General features: G+C 48.6%; 1 protein-coding gene across 1 annotated transcript in view; it reads right to left on the bottom strand.

Annotated features, from left to right (window-relative positions):
- Positions 1-4,280: 4,280 nt before the first annotated feature.
- The window catches only part of CNTN2 (contactin 2), a 33,285-nt gene continuing 13,384 nt past the window's right edge, over positions 4,281-24,181 (bottom strand). Inside the window, exons 3-23 of the mRNA XM_064472024.1 lie at positions 20,305-20,449; positions 19,859-20,034; positions 19,436-19,531; positions 18,900-19,109; positions 18,196-18,295; positions 17,749-17,924; positions 16,907-17,043; positions 16,256-16,385; positions 15,220-15,370; positions 14,812-14,939; positions 14,266-14,441; positions 14,007-14,127; positions 13,575-13,733; positions 13,295-13,444; positions 12,485-12,555; positions 12,057-12,291; positions 11,503-11,618; positions 10,959-11,145; positions 10,492-10,604; positions 10,235-10,403; positions 4,281-9,522 (exon numbers count right to left, since the gene is read on the bottom strand). Of these exons, the coding sequence (XP_064328094.1) occupies positions 9,413-9,522; positions 10,235-10,403; positions 10,492-10,604; positions 10,959-11,145; positions 11,503-11,618; positions 12,057-12,291; positions 12,485-12,555; positions 13,295-13,444; positions 13,575-13,733; positions 14,007-14,127; positions 14,266-14,441; positions 14,812-14,939; positions 15,220-15,370; positions 16,256-16,385; positions 16,907-17,043; positions 17,749-17,924; positions 18,196-18,295; positions 18,900-19,109; positions 19,436-19,531; positions 19,859-20,034; positions 20,305-20,449 (3,056 nt within the window). The 3' untranslated portion in view covers positions 4,281-9,412. The remainder of the gene's footprint in view (positions 9,523-10,234; positions 10,404-10,491; positions 10,605-10,958; positions 11,146-11,502; positions 11,619-12,056; positions 12,292-12,484; positions 12,556-13,294; positions 13,445-13,574; positions 13,734-14,006; positions 14,128-14,265; positions 14,442-14,811; positions 14,940-15,219; positions 15,371-16,255; positions 16,386-16,906; positions 17,044-17,748; positions 17,925-18,195; positions 18,296-18,899; positions 19,110-19,435; positions 19,532-19,858; positions 20,035-20,304; positions 20,450-24,181) is intronic.

The following is a 24,181-nucleotide window of genomic DNA, read 5'->3' as shown; positions in this document are numbered from 1 at the left end:
GCTCTCCCCTTTCCTTTTGCTGGCTTTCTCCCAGCACAGGTATATCGTGTAGCTATCGATGTTTTGCCTGTGTTCTTCCCTACATTTTTTTCCCTAGGAAACTGCAGCCTTTTGGCAGTCATTTCTGCACAGAACACTGCATAAATACATTCATTTGTTGCCTACTTCTAGCGATGCTGGCTTATTCCTGTGGAACTTGTGTACAAAGCACTGTGTTTAGCTAAAGCGTGCTGAAGGCTGTGGGTTTAATTAATGCGTCATCTTAGGCTGAGTACAGAAAGGCAAATTCACTATTGCAGCACTAATTCTAAGCAGGAGTATTTTATTTAACTCTAAGTTAGTGTGTTCTGAGTCAGACGTAGACCGTAATGAAGGTTTTTTGTGCTTAGTTCTGATGGTTGTTAATTTGATGCCATGATTTAATTTTGTCAGTCCTTTTAGGCCAGAATTAGTTAGCAGCCTATGAAACAACTCTTCCCTTTGCTTCGGCTGTCCTGAAGTTTCTTCTTCTTTAGCAAAATTTTTGTCTTTGGCTTCGGTGGACTCAAAAAAATCAGTATTATTGAAGAGCATAATTCCAGTTACTGAGTGTCAGTGAAGGACAATTTAGGTGGTAAAATACAGTTTTATGAGTTTTCAAATATTACATGCTGAGTTCTTTCGAAATTCTGGCTTTCATGGGAGGTAGTAACCCCCCAAATGAGAAGACAGAAGCAAATACTAGGAGGATATGATTGAACAAAACCAGGCGTAGCATTCATTTGCACAAAGCTTTTAAGATGCTGTCCCTCCATTGTCCCTGGCACTATAAGCGTTGCTTTATTTTGCCCCCTGATGTCCACAGAAGTTAAAAGATCAACTGCTTATTTTTTGAGTAGGAAGTTTATGAAAACGCTGGGTATGAAGTGTCTTCAGAGTGATCGGAACCTGTTGGCTTTAAAGATTTACTCACAGAGGTAATTTACATGTACCTTCATTTGGTCCTAAAAGGAGAGAAGAAAGATCATTTTCGAGCAGTTCATCTTTCTTGGAGCTTTCCTTATTGGTTTCCCAGGAATGAAGCAGCTCCTGCTGATGTTACAAGCCTAGTCTGACTTCCCTCTGCCTGCCTGCCCCAGGCTTCTGAGCTCATTCCCTCGCTTTTCTGTGTCCCCTACATTTAAAAAAGCTGCTTTTATTTATCTTTCCAGGGCAGAGGTGTCTTTCATTAACCCCTGTCACCAATCCCGGGCTAGTCTGCCTAAACTTGGGTGCTCTGTGTGGAAACTGCCTGCTTCTTCCTGATGCTTTTTCATTTCCATGGGAGGTCTGCTTTTATTTTCTCTCTTTACATCTGTTTTGTGAGAGGAGGGCTGGATCGGTGTAAATCCTTTGCTTGCCCATCTGGTATTTTCAAGTGAAGTGACACTTGTGTAGAAAAAGGATGACTGAAACCTCTCTGCGTGTCCAGGACTCCGCGAGCAGCGTGCGGTGCTGTGTAGGCAGCAAACGTGAGACTGAATGTAAGAGCTAGAAATCAGAAATCCTTTAAAATGGCTGTGGGGAAGCAATGTGGAGGATGTTTTCTGAGGTGGGACACAAACTATTAGCTCTGGGGTAGATTCCTTTTAATTCTTGGAGTGTTTTGATACCAATTTTAAGGAATTTGCTTGAACTGTCTTTTTCTGTGACTTTAAAGCAACTCAGCTGTGCTCCCTCTCCAGGAAAAACTCCAAACAACTCATACAAATTTGAACCTCGTGGAAATGCTTTAGGTTTCACAGAAAGTTATCTGTTTCCCCTTGATATTTATGTGTAGAAAAATATCTCTGTTGGGACCAGGCCTGCCAAAATAGCGCAGCAAGGGCTGTACTCATAGTGGCTGCAGCCTTAATGCCTGAAACCCGTGTAGGAGCCTTTGGAAACACACTGATGCTCCTAGATAAACTGTTTTTAGTTCTTAAATGCAGCTGAGCTCTCAGGGGTTATGGTGATCAGCTGGTGCTGGGACTGATGGGCACAAGCGATGCTTCACAGCATCCTCCACCCAGTGTCCGTGCAGCACGGCTTGCCGGCGTGCTCTCTCTGCAGGGGCTGTGCTTGTGTTTCCAGTAGGACCCGCCTGTTTGTCAGCGATGATACATTTGTCTCCTTGATTTATGTCATGTGCGGCGGCATTTAATGATGGTTCTTGAGAAGGCAGGAGTGCCCTTGCGGGGGCTGAGCTGGGGAGGGATTAATCTCAGTCTTGGCTGCTTCCTGCTGGTTTCTTTAATGATGGTGCCCTCACCTTTACAAAGCCCCACTGCAGCATAAATCCCTGAGCTAATTACGGCCCCAGCGATGAGCAGCCTTCCCTGCAGCTCTGCAGAGCATGGAGCAGAGGGGCAGGAGCCCACCTGGGGTCTGAGCCCAGCTGAGCCCCAGGCTCTTAGGACCCTTTGCGATCAGCATCCGGAGGCCAGGAGCTGGGCAGCATTATATGGCAACTAAATACACTCGTCCCCTCACCCTGTGGGTGGCTGTGGCCAGGAGGCCACCAGCCCCCGGGCTTGTGTCAGCGCTGGTGTGGCCAGCAGGGGCCGGGCAGGGATGGGGCCCCTGTGCTCGGCACTGGGGAGGCCCCACCTCGAATGCTGGGCTCAGGTTTGGGCCCCTCGGGACAAGAAGGCCCTTGAGGGGCTGGAGCGTGTCCAGAGAAGGGCAGCGGGGCTGGGGCAGGGTCTGGAGCACAAGTGTGCTGGGGGGCGGCTGAGGGGGCTGGGGGGGTTTAGCCTGGAGAAGAGGGGGCTGAGGGGAGCCCTTCTCGCTCTCTGCAGCTGCCTGAGAGGGGCTGGAGTGAGGGGGGGGCTGGTCTCTGCTCCCAGGTCACCAGTGACAGGACGAGAGGAAACGGCCTCAGGCTGCATCATGGGAGGTTTAGGTTGGAGATGAGGGAAAATGTTTTCCCTGCCAGAGCGGTCAGGCCCCGGCACAGGCTGCCCAGAGAGGTGGGGGAGTCACCGTCCCTGGGGGTGTGTAAAAGACACGTAGACACAGCCCTTCAGGCATGGTGTAGGAGACATGGTAGTGCTGGGTTGACGGATAGACTTGATGATCCTAAAGGTCTTTTCCAACCTTTATGATTCTGTGATTCTGGGAAGGGAAGGAGCAGCTGCTCTGTGTGTGACTGTGGTGTGGACTGGCTCCCTGCCCTGCCTCCTCACCGCTGCCCAGTCCCCGCTGCTTCCACGGCAGTGCTTCCCTCTGTCCTCCGGGGCTCAGAGGGGCTCCTGCAGGCAGTGCCTAAGCCCCCCTGTGCACCCCATAGTCAGGCATGGTGTTTCTTTTAGGGGCTACATGACAGTGAATGCATCCAGGATGGGCTGAGGGAAAGAGTTTAGGCGAGACACCCCTCCAAACCTGGAACTGCTGAGCCCAGTTTTTTGTCTGTCCAGTCTCCAGCATGACTGTGTCTGGCTTGGGCTTAATTCCAGCGGAGACCCTCAGGCCTGTACCATGTATGGTTGTTGTAGCTCATCGCTTGACATCCTTCCCAAAGGTAGCAGGAAGCCAGTAGATTTATTTTTTTTTTTTTTAGGCTCTAAGGAATGGCTGTGATGAATTAATCTGACATAACATAGATGAGGTGATTTCATGCAGCACTTCCTGCAATAAAGGAAATGATTTTCTATAATTTAAGTGAACCATTGCAAGCCGGCTGGCTTGTGGCTGATCTAGTGCGTATCTTTCCTGGAAGACTTCCAGTCTTAGTTTAAAGGCTGTGACTGATGGTGAAGTGTTTTGGCAAGCTATTCCCACAATCAGTTACCCTGTCTACTAATAAGGTACATGACATTTTTGACTTTGAGTTTTCTAGCATTGCTTCCTAGCCAGAGGGAGCACATTATATTAACAGCTCTAACTAGACCCTCAACACCGCAGTTCCTTGCTCCACCGACAGTCTCTCCTCTTCTGGTTAGTTATCACTATCATGGGATAGAATTTGAGTTTACTATATCTTAATTGACCTAACTTTTGCTGAGGATCCAGCTCCGTGCGGATGGGGTCTCACTGGGTTCCTCGTTTGTATTAGTCCTCGCAATTGGCAATCAGGAAAGATATAGTCCTGGGCCAGCGGGACCTCTGAGCGAGCAAGGTACTAATTGCATTTAAAGCTGGACAGAAGTACTCCAGACTCCAGTAGTTGTCTAAAGTCTCTGAAGATCTTTATTTATGAACTGCGTGCTACTGTAGCCAATAAATAACCATAATTACAGTAAGTACAGTATGCTTACAATGTTTCCCATTGGGTTTTCTTAAAAAAAATAGCGTACAACAAAGTTACTGAGAAGAAAACTGCCCTGTTTGGATGTGGTGAAGCTGGATTAAAATATTCACAGCAGAGGGTTTCTGTGGATGGGGGATAGCTTTGCAGGTTTAGAGCAGATGGGATTTAGACCCCCCAGGCATTAGCTGAATGTGATGCCTGTGTTATCCAGCTGATTCCTTGGGCAAAGATACGAGTGTCTCCCATTCAGGGCATGTTTAATCTGTCCTGCTGCAAATGTGAGCTGTTCCCAATTCAAACTGATATAGCTGAGTGCCGAATTTAGCCCAGACAACCTAAAACCAGGAGTGCAATCTTCGGTCTGCGAGTTCAATAGTATCAAGTAGAAATTATTTTATGTTAAATATGAATAAATCAGAACTGTAAAGCTCCTCTCGTTTGGGAGTCTCCAAACATTTCACCCTTGTTGCATACTCCTTACAGCACCCTTATCAGCTTGGTTTTTACTACTGACAAGTAAGATGGACCCTGTGAAATCAGATGACTTTCCTTAGCGAGCCATTACAGTGGTGAGAACAAAGCCCACGGCCCTTCACTCATCCCTGTAAGTTAATCTCTAAAGCAAGTGCTCAGGGCAATTAAACGTAGGGGGTTCTTAATGAGACAGGAAATTGATTTGCAACTTAATGCAACAGTGTAAAGCCAGTAAACTCTGTTAAGATGTTGAAACCTAAGTTTTCTCCCCCAGATCTGAACACCTTTCCTTTTAACCCCTCTGCTTGGTTTTAGGAAGCTCTAACTGGGTTTCCAATAGACTTCTTCCACATCTCTTTCTCCTGTTCGGGGCTCTGGCTAGGCTTTATATGTAGGGTTTTTTTTATAGCCCGGATAAAGTTTAACTAAGTACAAATGCTGCATTTGCACGTGCAAATCCTTTCCTGTGGGTCACCTAACCCCCTGCTAAATAAAATGGCAGAAAGGACTGCCTTAGAGAAGAAAGTCTTTGTCTTAATGTGGCTCGTGCCTATGTACAAAACCTGAGCTGTCTTGTCTGGAGCGGGGTTTAGCCTGTAACCGTCTGGGCCTGAACTTGGCCTTTCTCATCTACCAGCGTTGCAAGTGGAAAATCTTTTCCATCCCTCTCCTTCCCCAGCAAGCCCTGTCCTTCACCTGGGGTGTTTCCCCATGCGTACCTGTAGTGTTCCGGAACGTGCCACTATCTTGTCTGCTCTGCGGCTTTGGAGTATCAACAAATTCCTCCAAAATTTAAAAAAAAAAACTCTGTGGGGGAGAGACTGCCTGTTTACCATGTGCACTTTTCAGAGTTTCTTTGTACTAATGCTCAGGAAACATTGAAGTCAGCTGAGCTGTGGCTGGCCGAGTTAGGTAAGGACTGGGTAGCGGAGACAGCGCAGGGACAAGGACAGGTTGCCACTGTGGACTCAGGCAGTGACCGGTCAGCCTTGCTGAAGCTCTGATACCCTGTGTGAGCTGCAGTCGCGCCTTTGACAGCAGTGTGAGTACACAGAGACTTTCAGACTGCAAAGAACTTGCAGATAGCCATGACCTGCGTGTGCCTCGCTTTTCAGGAAGGGAAACTGAGGCAGTGAGTGGTGAAATAAGTGCTTGGAGCTGTAGGTGGAGTCAGTGGCAAAGCTGGGATTAGAGCAAGTGGTTGTAAGGCCATTGTGGTTATCGCTAGGTCATACCTCTTTGCTTCTATGTTTAATCCTTAAAACGTTGCAAAAGCTCAGGAGCATTTTAATTTAAAATGGACACTGATGAAACCATATGTAGCGATGATTTACCTTTTCAAAAACGAGGTGCATCCTGAATTCACGTTGAAGGCATTTAACTTTCATGGGGATCTACTTGTCACTTGAAGGCTTTAGAAAATACTGTCCCATCAGTTTTACAAATTAGAATATATTCAGCCCGTTTGCAACGTAGAGCAGCACTAACCGGAACATTTGAAATCCACCTCCTGTAGTTTTCATATCTTATAAAAAATGTGCCTGTGATCTAGTTTAACAAAGAAATGTATGGAAATATATTAACCTTCCCAGGGAAATGTTGCAGGCGGCTGCTATTTAAAACCCAGTGTCACTGCGGCACTTACATACTGTTTTAACTGTACAGTAAAGCTTCTTGCTTTCCAACACTGTGAAGTTCAATAAAACAGAAAGCGCCACTAGCGATGCCAGACACATTTGGAAGCATCTGTTGAGACCAAGTTTCTGCAAGAGACATGCGCAGCCTGTGGTCAGACCTAGACTGATGCTGAGCCTCAGCCCTTGAGTTTCGCAGGGGTACCTTGCTTTGCTTTGCTTGTGAGAGCTCGTCCAACACGTGGGCCATCAAAGCGTGTTCTTCAGCCCCGGAGGTGTCTCCTGTGCACCTCTTGAAGGGAATTAACTGTGTCCGTGGGCATGCAGGCATAGCAGCCCTGGGGGAGAGCCGGTGTCTTGGCTTCTCTGAATGGGACTGGTGGTGCACAATGGGGCGAACACAGCTGGCTTTGTGTAGAGTCTGTGCCCGAAACCGGTATGAACCCCATGACTGCAGCTGGGCTGTGCTCCGAAGCAGCTCTCTCCTGCTCAGTGGTCCCTCCTGAGGAGCGCAGCAGGCTTCTTCGGTACAAGGGATTTCTATTCAGGTCCCCCCAGCAGAGTGCTGGCTACCCCACAGGCTTGGACCTGGGGAGCCTCCAGCATCTGCGTCTCTGTTCAGTGAAGGCTCTGGGTGCGTCATTTAACCTCGCTGCTTTGTTTGGTCCTCTCCTGAATCGGGCACGTGATTCTGCAGGGCTGCTGCGGGCTTCACCCAGCAGTGCTCTGAAGCTCCATATGTCCACTTAGTTTATGCCTCCTAAATATTGTCATTATGGTTACTGCTAGTTCTGCATGTTGATCAGGTAACTGTTGCCCAAGCCCTAATTTGCTTTGCTTTTGAGCTAACACTGAATTCCTAATTTTCCTTTCGTCCCATTTTTTGTGGGAGAAGGGCTGAAGGCCCAGCAAGATGGAGGTGATAACAAAAACGCTGAATTAACAACATAACATATTTCACCAAACAAAGCTTCCAAATGTCAATAAAAATATTTAAAAATCTTCACGAACATAAATCATACAAAAATAGAATTTATATTCAGGTGTTGTCCTTCTGAAAGAAGTGTTTCAACCTGCTACAGGGACCGAGGGGTAATTCATGGAGAGCTGCAGAGGGACACGGAGGAAGCTGAGGCCAGGCTCCAAGGGTGATGGCTCCCTCACCTGCCTGCCTCAGCCTCCCATGTACTAGTGGGAGCTGTCGTCTTCCCTTTTCCACTTTATCCTAGGTGTTATTTCTAATGGAACCAGTGAGGTACCCTTTCCTTTTGCTGCAGCTGTGCTCTAAATGTTTAGACTCTTTCATTAAGTTTATTTTTCTTTGCCTGTTTCTTAAAACATTTCTCTTGTTTGCTAAACACGTAGGAGCCCTCCTTCCTCAGCCCGGAGCCTTGCCGTTTGCATCGCACGGTGTGAACCTGCTGGTGAATTTACCTTCTTGCTTCCAGGGTAGCTGGATGCTACCAGACTTTTTACCAGATGCTATAAAAAAATGTGATGGGACATTATGGGTATATACAATAGGCATAACTCCGGGATCCCAGGGATTTATGCATGTAATCTCTCAAATGCTCACTAAGGCCTAGGGCACGGTAGTTTTAAAATGATTAGCAAGGGCAAGGAATTGGCATCTAGCGTAGAAACTGCACGTCAGTGCCTCACCATTGTGCGGTCCTGCGAGCGTAGCCCTTGTCAGGTAATTCTGGAACTGAGCTTGCTCAGGCCGGCAGTATTGTCCGCTGGGAAGGAGGAAGGTACAGGCAGGTAAAGGTCCCTAAAAGCACGCTTGGGATCTAACCGGCAAGCAATGTAAATCAGCTTCTCGTTAACTTTGGTCAGTTGCTTTACAGGGAGATTTTAACACGCAACACCTGTTCCCAACCATTTTACTTAATGGTGCAGCTCAACATCCCTGTACTTCTTTGGGGTAGCAGCCCTCCCATTCGCATTAGCTGTGTGACCCTTGGACCTGAAAACCAGACTGACTTACTGGCTGGATCTCAGTCTCGCAGTCCCAGGTTGAGACTGGTATTTTGGCTGGATGGAACCGTTTGTGTAGGGTGGTGAATCTGACTGAGTCCAGATTTTCCTATTGCCCCAGTGATGGCTTCCTTGAGTCTCCAGGTCTTCGCTATGTTAGGTAATATTCCTTTTACTTCCTCCTTTAAGACCCTCTCTCTATTGAAGTTGGATGTGTTGGCATCTCCATGATTAGGCAGAACTGCCTCTCCGAATTAGTGGATGCTGGAAAAGTAACTCCTTTTCGCTTACCCCTTCTCCTCCCCAAACAAAAAGGAAAGAAGCAAACAGTATAACAAAAACACCCCAAAAAGCATGTGGGATATGGTTAACATTGAACGTTGCACCTCACAGCATAACAGGTGATACAAACAATAGGCTGGGGTTGCAAGTTAACACCAGTGTCTTAAAAAAGCTTTTCACAATCTATACTCTGTGTTCACCCATCTTCAGGATGGGGCAGAGATCAAGCTCTCTTGTGGCTCTCTCCCCTTGGCCTGGTTGCTGCAGAATTTGGCTCATATTATGGAGGGGAAAAAAAATTCCTGTCTCGTAATTTGTTAGAGATGGCTATGACGGGGATTGGTATGGAACATGCTGCTCACTGAAATCCTCAGTCCTCGTCCTCCCCTTACCGCCCCCCGCCCAAAATTCACTGTACATTTTTTTTTTTTTTTAAAAAAAGTCAAGTTTAGCAGTCTCATTATTTTAGTACATGGCTTCATAAGGCAGAAAACCTACTGGATACAGTGTGTGGGGCAGTTGGCTGTCAGAATTCACGGAGAATTCTTCTTCATTTTACTTGTTTCTTAAAAAATTTCTAATCGGTTAAAGACCCATGTCTTGTATGAAAGCTTATATTCTTCCAAAACAAACAAAAAAAGCTGTTTCTTCCTCTCTTAAAACAATGTTGTCAAATCCTTTTTCTGTAACGCTGCTGTGGTACAAACTTGAAGTTGCAGCAGCCAAGTATTAGTAGTTCCCCGCTGGCTCGGGAGGAAGCATGTCTGGGAGTCCTCTGCTGCGCTGGCCATCGTCAGAGCTCCAGGTAGCTGATCAGGGCCACCATGACTAGAGAGTTAGTTGTAATAATGACAGCGTGTGGCACTGGCCTCATCACAGAGTCTTCCACCATCATACTTGTTCCTGAAAGAAAGGGAGCAGGGAAGGAGCAACCGTCTTGTGGCACCGACACAACCTGATGCCTTGCAGAAGGAGTCGGGAGGGCTGCTAGAATGTTAATTCTGGGGTTCTGTGGGCTCATGTTGCATTTACCGCTGATGAACCACTCAGGATTTGAAACAAGAATTGGGAGGTGGGCCCTGAGTTCTTACACCCTGATTCAAGGGAACCTGCTGGAGTTGGTGTCGGGGCCCCACAAACAGAGTCAGGATTTCGCTCTTAGTGAATATAAGTTGGGCTTGTGTGGGGCCTCGAGGGCTTTGGCTGCAAGTGAAATAAAGCTGGGTTCAGCCTAGACTGAAAGGTTGCTCAGAGTCTGGGGAGAGGCTTAGCTGATGGAGGGCTGGAGAGGAATATGTCAGAAGATCCTTTGAGTGAACGGCACAAGGGAACCAAAGATCAATTCCAGAGGCTCAGCCTAAAACAGTGGGGTAGGAAGTTCCCCTGCATTCCTGGAAGGGAGAGTGGGATTTTAAAACATACTAGTATTTATTGCTATTATGCCATGCTATGGCCAGGTAGGGGAGGAGGTACGACTCAGTCATTTACTTATCAAAGAACAGTGGTAGCAAATGACAGGCAAGTGGTGCTGCCCGTTACCTCCTCTCTCTGAGCCCATTTTCCAGCGGTCCGTGAAGCCCCCCGTGCATTCGGGCATCCAGAGGAGCGTACGTACCACTATTTCGGAGGATGTGAACTTCTGCTGGGATTCCGTCTCCCCCAGGGCCCGTAACCCTGATCTGTACAAAGGCGTGAGTGAAGTCTTCAGGGACAGGGATGTCGATCCGGCTCTTGCTGGCCAGGTATAGTGTGGGCGCAGAGTGGGAATCCTGCCTGTAAAGCATCTGTTGGAAGAGGCAAGTCTGAGTTTATGTTCACTGTGATTTCCTTAGGGTCATTTTTAAGAGAAGGCCGGATGCATGCTGCCTGTACCTTGTACCCTGTAACTGCAGACTCATCTGCCTTTGCCACCACTGGGTCCCACTTGATGCTGACTGTAGACCCAGAAAAAGTCCAGGAGATGTTGCCAGGTGGCCTCTTTGGTGCTAAGAGATACAAAACAAGACAGAGATTCAGTAACTGATGAGAAGGTTGCTCTGGTTACAGCCGTCTCCAGAGACTCTGTGACTACTCGACAAGGCTGATGGCACAACTGTGGTTGGTTTAAAGGGAAGCATCCCAGCAAATGTTACCCTGAGCACAGATCTGCTCAGGTAGGTGATGCACAGACCCCAGGACTGACCTGAGGAAATCCAGGGAGCTGTTTTATGGGCTACTTAAAATGGCATTAGGGCACCAAGATCAAAAAGCGAATCGGGTGATCATTGGGGATCCTTTGGAGGAGGCAGCAGCCCCAGGGAGTACAACGTGTGAAAGAGAGGTGGTCAGGGCTCACTCACGTGGCTTTGTTGTTGTGACATTGGTAGAAGGACTGGGGGGGCCGGTTCCAGCCCGGTTGTAAGCTCTGACTGATACGTGGTATTTCGTGTTGGGGTTTAGGCCTGTTACATGAGCCGACGTGACCAGCCCCGCTGTTCTCACTCTGTCAGCTGCCTCCTCTTTATCACCATCCTTCCAGTACCGGATCTGAATAGAAAAGGGTATGATGGGTTTAGTAATGATAGAGGCATCTGCAAATACGTCATCCACAGCCAGCACTGGAGACCCTTTGGTATTTGTTTCATGCATTTTGCTCAGTATGTTCCCAGGAATAAGGTTATAGCCTGTGTAGAAAGGCAAGCAGAAAAAATGTTTCTCTTTTACTAATCTCTCTTGTGAGCTGTGGTACTGGCCCCATTAAAGCCTTGTGCTCTCCATTAATTATCCTCCATCTTTGGAAACAAAGCGCTCTTTCGTTTCACCTCACTTAGCCTGGGGTAATTTTCTTTGCTGAACACTCGGCTCTCGGTTTCAGTGTCTCTCATTCCCATTGCAGTCTCGTACCTCGTAGCCCAAGAGCACTCCAGTCATGTCTCCCTGCTCAACAGGCTCCCAGGACACATCCATTTCTGAGGACAGAACAGCCTTGGCCATAACTCTGAAAGGAGCCACTTTCGGTTCTGAAAAAGACAACAAAAGGGAATAAAATCCTTTTCTTTGCTCTGGGCACCATAATCACCGTACAGAAACGAAGGGCTCTCCTGCCGCACCATTACTGTGCAGCCAGCCAGCTGGTATTACGTGTACGGAGCAAAGCAAGGGGAAGGGATTTAGGGACTTAGTAGGACAAGCGGGGCCACAGCTGTGTGCTGTGAAATCTGCATCTGCTCTGAAGCTCTGGGTGTGCAGTCACGGCTGGGCTTAGGGAAACTTCTGTCTGTGTATTTGAAGTAGAAGATAAAAGTTATGCTGAAATCACTGTCAGCTGTTCTTTGAGTAAAAGGAACCTCTCCTATCGTGGGGCTCCCAGACGGACACAGCTCTGCAGGGAGCTGCTTGAGGACACGGTTGGTTGGACAAAGCGTGGTGAGTTCAGGGTCACCGCAGTCTCCCTTTACCTTCTTCTGCAGAGTACACGATGGCAGTGAGGCTCTCCGGTCCCTCTCCTTTCCTGTTGTACGCTTTGATCTTCACTTCGAAGGGGGTGTAGGGACCGATGCTCTCGTTGCGGTAGACGTAGTGCAGCGACTCTGCGTGCGGCACCCTTGCTGTCAGCCAGCCCTGGGTGCCTTTCTTGCGAAACGACAAGACGTAGCCGAAGCCATCTCCGTTCTGATAGTCCCGCAGTGTTGGCTGTGAGGGGAGCAGAAAGAGAGAGGAGCCTTGGTCAGTTCAAATGGACAAGACTTCAGACTAAACACAGTGTTTGGCTTCAACCACGTATCAACGTTGTAATTGCAGCACTCATTTCCCAAAAGAAAGGGCACGTGCTCCTCCCCCTGGCCCTCTCCCAGTATCCACGGCTGCTGCCATGCTGCTGACTTACCGTCCAGTTGATGATCAGCTCATTGGGAGCCCCTCCGCCTCCGCTGAGCCCAGATGGTGCCACAGTAGGTGCTGCCGGGTCCCCAAACAAAAGCAGACAGCACAGGTTAGGGAAACAATGGTGATGAAGATGAGCACAGACGCCGCGCGGTCTGGGAGTAGCCAGGCTTTGACAGCTTGTATGAAAGTGCTTGTCTCTATATTTTCAGCTGTGAGTATTTCAGATGTTTGTGAAAATCGGGTCTAGAATACTGGCTAGTGCCTGACAAGCTTCTTTGGAGGCAGTGTGTCTCTGAGGGGACAAGAATCAAGCTCAGAAGCAGGGGTATGGGGAGAGCTTTTATTAGAAAGGAGTTAATATGCATTAGGTATGTTGAGAGCAGATCTGCTGCTGTTCATACACCCCTTCTGCTTGCACGTTCAAGCAGCAAGAGATAGAATGAACATGCACAGCCATTTGCTGGGGAGTTTACTTTGCCTTTGCAGAGCTGTGCTCTGTGATATGATAGGGCTCTTTCCCCTTTCTAAGCATTACTGCCCAGAAGGCACAGGATTTGAAGCTAGGACTTATAGCGGTTTAATGTATTGTATCTAATGCTGGTGAAGTTAGCTGCCAGCCCTAGTACTGCTTTGTCTTTGACGTGTAAATGGGCAAAAAGGCAGAAAATTTTTGATGGCATCACCTCTAGGGACACTCAAGATGACTAATTGTTTGGGACCATGGCATGCTGCAAGCCTGCCTTCCCCCTCCAGCTAGCAGGGACAGGTACTTCTGGTGCCCCGTTCTACCTCTGAGCAAATCTGCACGTACCTGCTTCTTTGGTACGGATTTTGCTGGAGGGTAAACTTGGCTCCCCAACTCCAAGAATGTTACTTGCTAAGACCCGAAACTCATAATCCATCCAAGGAATGAGGTTCACCACCTGGGCCGTCTCTGCGTTGCCTTCAATATTTACAGGATCTATATAATCCAATAACATGAGAGGAGAACAAATAGAGCGAGTGGCAGCGAGCATATGAGCACAGAGCACAAGCTGGTGCCCTGCAGCCAGCACGGGCCATGCCACCACTGCTGCCATCAAGACACTTACTGGTACGCATTTGCTTCCATTTGTTGGAAAGGAGGGTCCGTGCCTCGATGATGTACCTGGCAATAGGGCTGTGGTTATCAAAGCCGCGGCTCCAGCTCAGCTGGACGGTGGTGTCACTGATGTCTCTCACCACCACACCTCCGGGGGGACCTGGAGGTCCTGGGATGACGGGAGACAGACAGACACGTTACTGAGATGAAAGATTTGGAGGGTTATTGCTCTTTATATTGCACAAGTCATAAATTATAATCAGGCCTTTCTTTTCTGGAGGCTACAAAGCCTCACCTCCAGTTTTGGCCTCCAGAAAACCCCTAAGCCTATCCCATCCAGTTGAAATGGTGGTCGCAAGGGAAAAGTGAGCTGATCCGTTGCAAGACCATGCTGTTAGTTCAGGCTTGTAAGGAGCAGGGGACCTTACAACAGAGAAATTACCTCTGACAGTCAGCGTGGCTGACTCTGAAGCACTATCCACAACTGTCTGGGCTGTACACGTGTACCGCCCCGAGTGCTTCAGCTGGGTGTTGAAGATGCTGAGGTCCCCAATAGCTTCCTTCTGCATAGGGAAGAGAAAAGACAGTGGGGGGAGCATTTGGACATGCTGATCTCAAGCCAGCATTCAACATGGAAACAAAGAGGCTGTTAACTCGTTTTCTGTCCTTTTTGATGGGACATAATCGCCCTTTCCACTCACCGCACTGGCTCGCCGGTAGTGCCCCTCAGACTTGTCAAAGTCAATGGGGAAATCATCTAGCGACCATGTGAAGGTTAGGTCCATAGTTGGATCGTGGGACGCGTGACATTGTAGGGTAAGGTTTTCGCCTACATTGATGTCAGCACTGGATGGTGCCAGTGTGATTTTGGTGGCATCTACAGAGAAAGAGCAGGGAGGGCCGTTAGCTTCAAACGTCCATGTACCAGATGCGTATTAATGCTGCAGAGCATCCAAACCAACTAGCGCTTTCCAGCTTGTCATCCCTCTCTAACAGCTGTAGTTTTACAGGAGGAAGATGAGGGATTACAGTGGTTAGAAAATGGAAATGCATTTCACAAGGACCAGTGGTTGGTAGGTGTGATTTGGTGGGTCAGGGAGATTTGCCTATTCCATAGGCTGAAATGTCTTTGATTCCCTGAGTATTGCACTGATTTTGGGGAGTGTGAGGAGAGGAGAGATATCACATCATGGCACTTTTAGACGTTTCTTGCTTGATTGACCCCAAATCAAGGGAAACATCTCTACCTCGAACAGAGAGGATTCCAGTACTGTTGGCTTTGCCCATGAAATTCTCAGCAAAGCAGGTATACTTTCCCTCATCAGATTTGCTGATATTCTGGAGGATCAAGGTACCATCTGTGGTAATAGTCACCCTGGAAAGAAAGAAAGAGCCACACAAGAGGAAGGTTAAAATGTCTGTTCGCTCTGTACACCTGACAATTTCCAGCACTTGCTGATTTTAGAGAAATTGATGATAAAGACAGGACTGCAAAATATTATGAAGGAGTTTTCTAAAGAAGACACTAGAGGAAAAACAAAAGTGCTTATGTTCAGGAATGTAGCAGCACGCTTGGGTCAAGTCCGGACTTCTGGCAAGAAAAAAAGGTGATTTTAGCTATGGTTTCTAGGAGGAAGCTGACACTGTGCTGCTACCTGCTACTGTTGATCAGAAGTTCAGTCCCTTTGGTCCAGAGCACAGTGGCTTTTGGTGCTGCCCTTGGCTGGCATGGGATGATGACCTTCCCACTTCGGGCTGCAGGTATCAGTCGCTTCACTGGGTTTAGTCTAAAATCTGGTGCTAAGGCTACAGGGGAAAAAAAGAGGGTTAAGGAATGATTAGAAAACCCAGCTATGTGAGTGTTTTAACTGCCACCTAAAACTAGGTATTGATTCGTTGGTAGATGACTTGGTAAGGGAAGCATGGCAATATCTGGTGAGCAAGATGGAGTGATTCCTCTGCTGCCGGGTGGTTTCTAACGCCTGCCAAGGCAGGTGTTATGTGACACGCGTGTCATACGTAGCGATGGGATATGACCCTAACAAGTGCAAGGTCTTTGAGAGACACAAGAACAGCTGCTTGTGAAAATGTAGAGGATATTCTCTTCAATATCCTGATCAAAGTCACCAATGCAGATACCCATCTTGCTTAAAACTCCTCCTGCAATTGCAGAGATAGAATTGGGTTTTATCTGTTGCCCTCATGCATTGCAATGTGTTAAAGCTGAACACTCGGTGCTTAGGGCCTCTAATTTATCTCTGGTCTCTACTGACCATGAGGAGATAAAGCTTTTAGACTAATGTGGAACAAGTTTGGTGCCAGTCCAGTTCCAGTCGCCATCCGTCAAAGCTGGCTGAATGGATACTGAACTCTTTTCTTTGACCTCTTTCCTCCAAAAAAGAGGAAGGCTGTGTAGTGGAAGAGAGCTTGTGCTGCTGCTGTCTGTCCTGTACACTTTCTAGCTAAACAGGTGTCCTTGTTCTCTTTCAGCATTACTGAATTTACACAAGTTTAAATTTTAAAGAGTTGTAGAGTGTCTTGTTGAACCAGTAACTATATTTCAATGGTGAGTGAAGCAGTTTTTGTCTGCTCTTATCTTACTCGGAGATCACAAGCATAGGATATTACGAAGAGATCTAAAATGCTTCAGTGTTCCATTGAAACCCAGAGCACTGGGAAATGAGAAATTACCTTGCACTGTTAATTCAGCACTTGCATATACTGTGCCATGCTTGTTCTCAGCCACACACTGATACATGCCAGAGTCCTCCAGGACTAGCTTGGAAAATCTCAGCTCTCCACCGCTCACTTCGATGCGGTTCTGTGCAAACAAGAGGATGAACCCATTAGATGAGAAGAACAAAAATGGAACTCAAGCCTCGTGTGTTCAGGGTTGAGTTTCATTACACTCTTGTGCCAGTTTGAAGCCGGCCTGGTTTTCCAGGGGAGAAAACGCAGGCCATTTTTATTGTGTGTCCAGTCACTGCCCCACATCACTGTGCTCTGTTTGCTGAGACTTCTGAGTGCCTGAGCAGCAACGTGCAGGTCATACGAGGTGCTATTTATCTGCCCTGATAACTGGCTATGAGTTCCTGTACTTGCGTGGAGCAATGGCTGGGATGGCAGTGACGGGAGCAGGAACTTGCTGTCGGTAAGGACTGTGGCATTGCTTTGCAGCCTCATGGGGGCACATGGAACAGGGATGCGGGGTGATAAAACGGGGTTGAGATGCATTTGCAGCGAGGCAGGAGAGGGTCTAAGTCTGGAGTGGCAGGTTCAGTATTGCAAGTTCTGGTGTGCACTGGCTGAGCTGCTCTCGCTGTCAGACCTGCGCGGCGGTACCTGGGAGGTTAGCGGCTGCCCGTCCCGAAGCCATCGGACTGCGGGCCTGGGTTTGCCGGCAGCCGCGCAGCTCCAGCGCAGGTCAGACCCGATGTCGGCTTCCGTGTCTGTGATCACCTTCAGCCACTCTGGCTGAGCTGCAAAGGAGCAAGAGAGGTGGCAGAGCCAAAAAGATCAGATGAGAGGCTTGTTGTGCCAGGCAGGCAGAAGGATGCTCATTGTGTCATCTCTGCTGGCAGATTTATTTATCGCAGCGTGTTTCACCATAGTAACAGCCTTTGCCTTTTGTGCAGCGATGCAAGGCTGAGTCCTCTATGGGTCAGGCTGCAGCTGTGCGTGTGGACTGGCACAAAATTATGGTAGATTTCAGATCTGAGGGAAGAACATAATGGTTTCTCTTCTTAAGAATAAATGCAGTTGTTCCTGAGCTTCAGGAAGGACTGGATTCAGACTAAGAGAACCAGGTTAAGTTTTGTAACTTGTCTAGATCTGATTAATAGCTCCAAGTATTAACCCCTGTGGGAGTACCCCAGGCTTGGAGAGGATCTTGGTTGACAGCCAAGACTGATTTTTACCACTATGTTTCCATCCCTGGTTACCTTATTTTTGCTTGAATTGTTTTAGAGCAAGTTAGGAGGTCTCCCACTCCTTGCCACGGCCTAAATGTATCCACTGAGGAAAGACATCAGTGATCTCTGCAGGTCTGTGTTATGGCTTTGCAATAGGTTTAATGAGGGCTGATAGGAGGCAGGATCGGAGGTGGTGGTTTCACTCCCGAAGGCTCAGTCCATTGCCTGGGGTGTCTTGCATGCTCTGGCAAGGCACGTGTTTAAAAGCGTTACCTTGAATGATGATGCGGCCCTGGTAGGTGTCTCTCCCTTTGATGTTTTCAGCCTCACACTCATAAGTGCCTTCATCCTCAAAGCCAACGTCCTGGATCTGCAAGAGGGGCTCACTGCCGATCCACTTGGAGGACTGTGAGCCATCCAGCCTCCTCCACTTTATTCGAGGAACAGGGCTGTGTAAAAGCAAATCTGGTGAAGGCCGGCTCTCGGGTACCCCGTGCTGCATTACAGTGTGGTGTAACTCAATCCCTGTTTTGCCACCCGGGTCCCATCCCAGCTGGGCCTTGGCCAGCAGGACAGGTGGCTTCAGCCGATTCCTCCCTCCTCCTATTCCCCTCCATCTCTGGCCTACACTAGACCCGTTGAAGAGAGGGGCTGTGAAAGCTGCAGGTTCCGCGCTGCCCTCCCCGCCCTGAGCCTGAGCGACACAGACGCTGCACTCACTTTCCAAAGGCGAAACACTCCAAAGTCACCACCTGCCCAGCCAGGGCGTAGGTGTCTGCAGGAAACCGGGCTTTTATGCTGGGTGCATACTGCCTGGCATCTGTTAAAAGGAAAGCGCTGTTGAGGAGTCCTGCACGACTTTAAAATGGCACGTGTGAGGGCTTAAAGGGCAGAGGTACCTGCAAGGTTACATTGCTTTGCAAAACCTTCATGCGTTTGGATAAGTTACATGTGGCAGAGGCTAAGTTTCTTTTTCCTCTTAAAACAGCTCTTACTAAAGTCTCTAAAAATGTCTTTACAGCATCTCAGGACTGTTTCTCCTTAATTTCCTACCTGCTTGACTCCCTTTGCCCTGCCCAAGAAGCATCTTTAGCTGCACCTCTGCAAGGTCACCAAAGCCAGAGGAGCGTAGTTTCAGGGATATGTGAGCCTGCACAGGCTACACCTCGTGCCATTTCTCTTTTACAAACAGACAGAGAAACCCCACGGGTGTGGTTTGTAGCTGCACAAGCAGCAAAGCCTGGAGAGAGGGCTGCTCCCCCCAGGTTCCAGCCAATTAATATTTTTGTAAGCTCTTAAGCTCCCCTGAGAGGCTGGCGGGTGACTTGTGCACTGCTGGAGTCCTGTGGAGCCCGAGTGCTTTGCGGTGGCTTGTTAATTTTGCATTTTGCCCGGTCCCTTTATGATAATCCAAGAGCACTGACCCTCTGCAGCGAGGCTGAGCCGGGAGAACTTGCTGAAAACACTCTTGGTGATGAAGTCGATATGGCTGGTGGCAAAGCATGAATAGTTCCCCAGGTCGGAAGCCTCTGTCTTGGCAATGTAAAGGTTTCCTGTGGTCTGAGAGACGAAACGCCTTCCATCGGCTGGGATGAAATTGGGAAACTCATTCAGGAGCCATCTGTAGGATAAGCCTGTGGGGAAAAGAAAAAGGAACAAACTGAACAAGTTGCCTCTGTCCTCCCAGGTAGGACTAAACCCAGCAGGCTGCCTTCTAGGCCAGTCTAAGCTGAAGTTCGTCCTTGGATGGCACTTGTTTTCTCCACGCGCTAAGTCCTACCTCTGCTTTGTTGCTTTACGGAGCCTGATTTAAAAACAAATTTGCTTCCCTAAAACTCCCAAAGAAAAGCAAGGAGTGATTCACATGCCTGGGAATGCCTTGCTCTGTTGCATCTCTCCCCCTGGCACCAGCAGTGCTGCTACTCCCTGCTAGCGGCCATGCTAAAACGCAAACCCTTACCTGGGTAATGGGGAGGAGGGCTGCAGGCAAACATCACTCCCCAGCCTTCTGTAATCTTCACAGGGTCTCGCTCTTCTGCGGAGAATTCCTGCAAAACTAAACATGCAAAGTGAAACCTGTCCCTGGACAAAGGAAACAGCTGGAGGAATTACTGTATTTTAGCTCCCCCTCCACAGGCTGGTCTCTTCAGTGGTTCTACAGAGGGAGATCCAAAAATACTACTGACTTTCTCCATAGCGCATCAAATTTCTGCTGCGCCTCCGTGTTCATGGAAAGCGCCAGGGGATTTCTCCAAGTGATAATGTTGGCCACCGTGCACCGGAGAGCTTCTCTCCAACCTCTATTAATGCAAGCTGGGGGGGCTCACTTTACCCCCAGCATAACTGTGGCTGCGTTTCATTTACCTTGTGGAGACAAACTTACAGCCAAAGCGGAGGGAGGCTTCCCTGCTGACGACCGTGCCCCTGGAATTAGTTGCCACGCATTGGTAGGAGCCAGCATCCTTGGCTTTCACGGGGTTGCTTATCACTAGGTCGCCTGCAACCAGCCTGTAACGGGAATCTGGCTCTATCTTTATCTCTGTGCCGTTCATCTTCCACCTGCCAAGAGCAAGTGTAAAGAAGTGAGAGGGGTAAATGCTCATTGCAACCGTGTGCTTGAGTGCTTGGTTTTTTTCAAGCTGTGATGGGTTAGGATTTGAGTTAGATTTATGTCCGGTCTGTGACCTGGGTGGGATTGTACATCGCGTGTAGACGAGGAGGATGATTCTCATGTTAGTGATTTTCTTGATATAAGAATGGAGAACTGAAAGCAAAGTTCTTGATGGTTGTGTCCCGGTCCTGGTACAGAGAGAGAGCAGGCGAGCTCACCTGTAGGTTGCGGGAGGACTGGCTCTTGCTCGGCAAGCCAGCGTGACTTTCTCTTCTGCTGAGCCTTCAGGGAAGAGGGTGTGGACAGGCTGCTCTTCAAACACTGGCCCGTAGTTCCTCGTGCTACTCTGTGCTTGGCACCAAACTGCAAGAGAGGGAAAACCTGCTCAGCAAAATTTAGCTTTTCCTAAAAATTCTAATTTTTAGTTTTGTAGGGTGTCCCTGGCAGCATCAGAACTGCACCTAGAATAAAAGAAGGAGCAACGTGAAAATCGCAACCCATCTGTCACCACAGCCCAGCCTGAACCATGGCTTTGGACAGGTAGCATGCGTTTCCCACTGAGCATCTCGCACCATCTCGGCCACGCCAGAGGGACCAGACATGCTTAAAGATGTGCAGATGAAGGAGTACTGACATGTGCCTCTCGGAAAGCCATGCACAGGCGAGACTGGAGCTGGGAAGCCCTGGGTGCCCTCCTTGCCCCTGGCAGTGAGGATGTGCTGGTTCCTCCTCTGTCTGTACAAACTTTGGATGGTTGGTTCCTCCTATGCCCTCTCCGGGACGAGGGAAGTGAGAGGAGAACCTGGGTCTTCGCAGTAAGTTCTCGGCTCTGCCACCGCCTCCCTGCACATGCCTGGCAGATCCCCTCCATCCCTGTACCTGCACCATCATCAGCTCTTGAGGACTCAAACCTGCTGCTTTCTGGCCTGCAAACCGACGCCGCAGGTATCAGTTCTGCTTTTGAACTAACAGGGTGAGCTTGAAGCTTCCTCTGTAGTGTTCAGACAGGGGGTTGATTCTGATCTTGCTGCCATGAGTGTGGCTCAGGCACAGGCACAAGAGGAACGTAAGAACCTGCCTGCCTTCTCCTACGCTGTGCCTGGGCCACCCTTCGGCGTGGCGGTGATGATGTTTCAGTGGAAAGTGCCAGCTGTCCGCAGCGAGTGACTCCGTGTCTCAGGTAAATGGCAAATGCTAGCAGACCCCCTTCCCCACAGTCTTCATGGAAATGGCAGTGCAAATAAGTAAGAACAAAGCAGAAGCTGCCTGAAAATCTCTTAACTGCAGCTCATGGAATAATGATCGCCGGCAAGCGTGTTCTCTCCCCGGCACCCTGAGAAATGCCGGTCCCTTAGCAGGGAAGGAGCCACCTCAAGGCAGTGTGCTCCCAGCACAGTCCCCCTCTGCCTCTGCAGTGATAAGCTCAGAGATGCTTAGCTAGCCCCGGGATCCTTCCATGCTTTGTAATTGAATTAATAACTGTCTTAAAACTGCCATGCCAAACAGCAATCTGTTTCCTTCCCTACAGTACGCAGCATGGTCACTAGTTAAATTAAGTGACTCCAGTAAGCGTGATGTTTTATGCAAGAGTAACTTCCAGCAGGAGATGGCCAGCTCAGCTCTCCCGGGCTCCGAGAAAGCAGCCCTTTACCTGTAGCTCCTGGGGTTCGTCTCATGTTCCGGCTGCTCTCGCATGTGGAGATGAGGGTGAGACAGGAGAGGGGCTCTGCTAATTGGCTCAGTGGCTTCAAAGCAGCTGTCGGCTGCTCCTTGTGTCCGAGCACCAGCCAATTACCCGGGCCCTCGGCTGCAGCGGGGATGTGCTGCTGCAAGGGAACCGCTCGCAGGCAGGAGCCTGGCGGTCCCTGGTGTCATGCAGGGGAGAGGAACTCTATCTAATACTTTGGAATAAGAGAAAAGCACCGTTTCAGGGTTGTATTCCCTCCAAATCAGTGTAGGTGCCATTTTCCTTCTAAAATAGTTACATTCACAAAGGAGAAGCTTGCGTAAGCTGGAAATCTTCTCTCGGTTGGGTCAGCAACGGCTGTGCTGTGCAAGTCTCAGCTGGAAATAACTCTGCTGACCAGTGGGTAAAATAATCATGAGTTAATGGAGAATTAATAAGAAAGTGGTGTATTAATTGTGTTTTGATAGATGGTAGCGAATGGATTAAGGTTCAACAGCTTTATGTTTTGAGATTAGTATGTAGCGTATGGTAAATAATTTCTATTTATTTAACGAATAAAATATATTTTATTAACACTCGCATGCCTTTTCTCATGGGATGCTGCTTCCCCATCAAGCCAAAATACACTAATCATCCCTTCTGATTCCACCCAGAGCCTGCACCCCGTTGCTATCTGCTGCTGTCCCTTTTTTTCTGCCAAGGTTATGGACTACAACTGTCAGGCATTGATTTTCTCAAATGTAATCAATGCCACAAGTTTGGGTGAGTTTTTATCTACATTTTCAAGGTGTCTGGTTGGTGCTGGGGGTGAAATGCCCTAGGTCTCACTCACTAAGCAAAACAACGGTTAGATTAAAGTAATAATTAAACAGTTACAAGTTTGGGGTGTGGTTAGAACTAAGAACTGAGAGCAAAGCAGAGTGGTAGATCTCAGCACCTCTGGGACTGATCATCTGGGCTACCTCTGTCACCCCAGAACTCTCATTTTTAATGTTACCAAACCAGGTACCTTCCTTGGGCTCTATCGTTTGGATAGCAGGGAGAAGACAAACCTAAAATAAAGGTCTTCAAGCCTGCAAGCTAGGTTTGCAAGAAGCAGAGCTCAAAATTGGGCATGCCTTACGCAGCCCTGCTTTCTGTGTTAAAATCCAGATAAAAGAGCAGAAATTATGGTAGATATGCTGCCACACCTCTCTAGAACAACGTTCATTATTAGGAGAAATGAATATTGGCACCAAAATAAATAGGAATAGGTGAAAGTGGAACACCTGAAAATTAAGATTTGGAAAAAACAGCTGCAGAAACGCTTGAAGATTTCACGTAGCGCTCCAAGAGTGACTTGTGCTTCTGTTTGGGAGAGAAAAATACCGTATTGTGCGATACACCACCAAGGACATAGCAGTCTCTGTGCGTAGAAAAACATCCCAAACTTTTTACCAGGTATTGCTGGAACAGGCAAAAGTCAAGCCTTATCTCCCTCGCCACCGCAGCGAGCAGGGAGATGCCTGCCGGTGCCTCCCTGGTGCCGCGGTGCCGGCCCATCCCTGGCAGGGTGCTTTTGCATTTGTGGTAGCATTTGGAATACGCTGAGAGTCAGGCCTGGAAAGCCCAGGTGTCCAGGAGCGTCCACAAGGCTTGCCCTTTGTGCTGAGCCCTGCACTAGCTTTGGAAACCAGGAAACGAGAAATGTCTCAGCGGGACGTTTTCCAGGACGCGTTCCAGCGTGCGAGGACGTCGGCAGCACTCCTCTCATTAAGGCCAGGCAGCGTTGCCGTCGCTCCGGAGCGCTGACCGCAGCCTGAAGCCTTGGCACATGAGGGAGCTGGGCAATTAATTGGTTTTATAGGAAACCTGAACACACGCACACATGTGCACAAAATCAAAGTGGTTATTTTTAAAGAGCAGCTCTCTGAGGAACAGAGAGTTATTTTTAACGAGATGCTTTTTGAGGAACAAAGGGACAGTGCTTTGGCTAGCTTTAGACTTCAAGATTTTCCATGCCTTTTACCAAATGAAGAAAGGCCAGGGAGATTTTTAGACTTTCCTGACAGCCTTGTTCATTAGAGAGTCATCTCTGTGCACTTCATAAGCTTTTAAACCTTTACGTATCGCTGGGAAGTCATCCTTTCGGTGATACGGCCGAGGGAGGGGCGACGTTGCCAGCCCAGCTTCCCGGGGCTGGAGCTGACAGCCCAGCCCTGGAAGCTTTGGGTCTTCACCCACTCTGGAGTGTCTCCTTGAGCTTCATCTATAGTTGGCATTTTTTTGTCCCTGGTCCCTCTCTCATGTTCCCAGTGAGGATTTCTCTCTGTCCCAGCTGGGTCCTGAGATCCATTGCATCATCAGCCAGAGGTCAAGAGAAAATAACCCTCAGAGGCTTTACAGTGTGTCATTTTTTGTGGGCTCAG

Source organism: Phalacrocorax carbo, chromosome 23 (assembly GCF_963921805.1).
Source record: "Phalacrocorax carbo chromosome 23, bPhaCar2.1, whole genome shotgun sequence".
Classification (NCBI taxonomy): Eukaryota; Metazoa; Chordata; class Aves; order Suliformes; family Phalacrocoracidae; genus Phalacrocorax; species Phalacrocorax carbo.
Note: the sequence above shows the minus strand (reverse complement) of the source record. Positions and strands in the feature narration are given on the sequence as shown.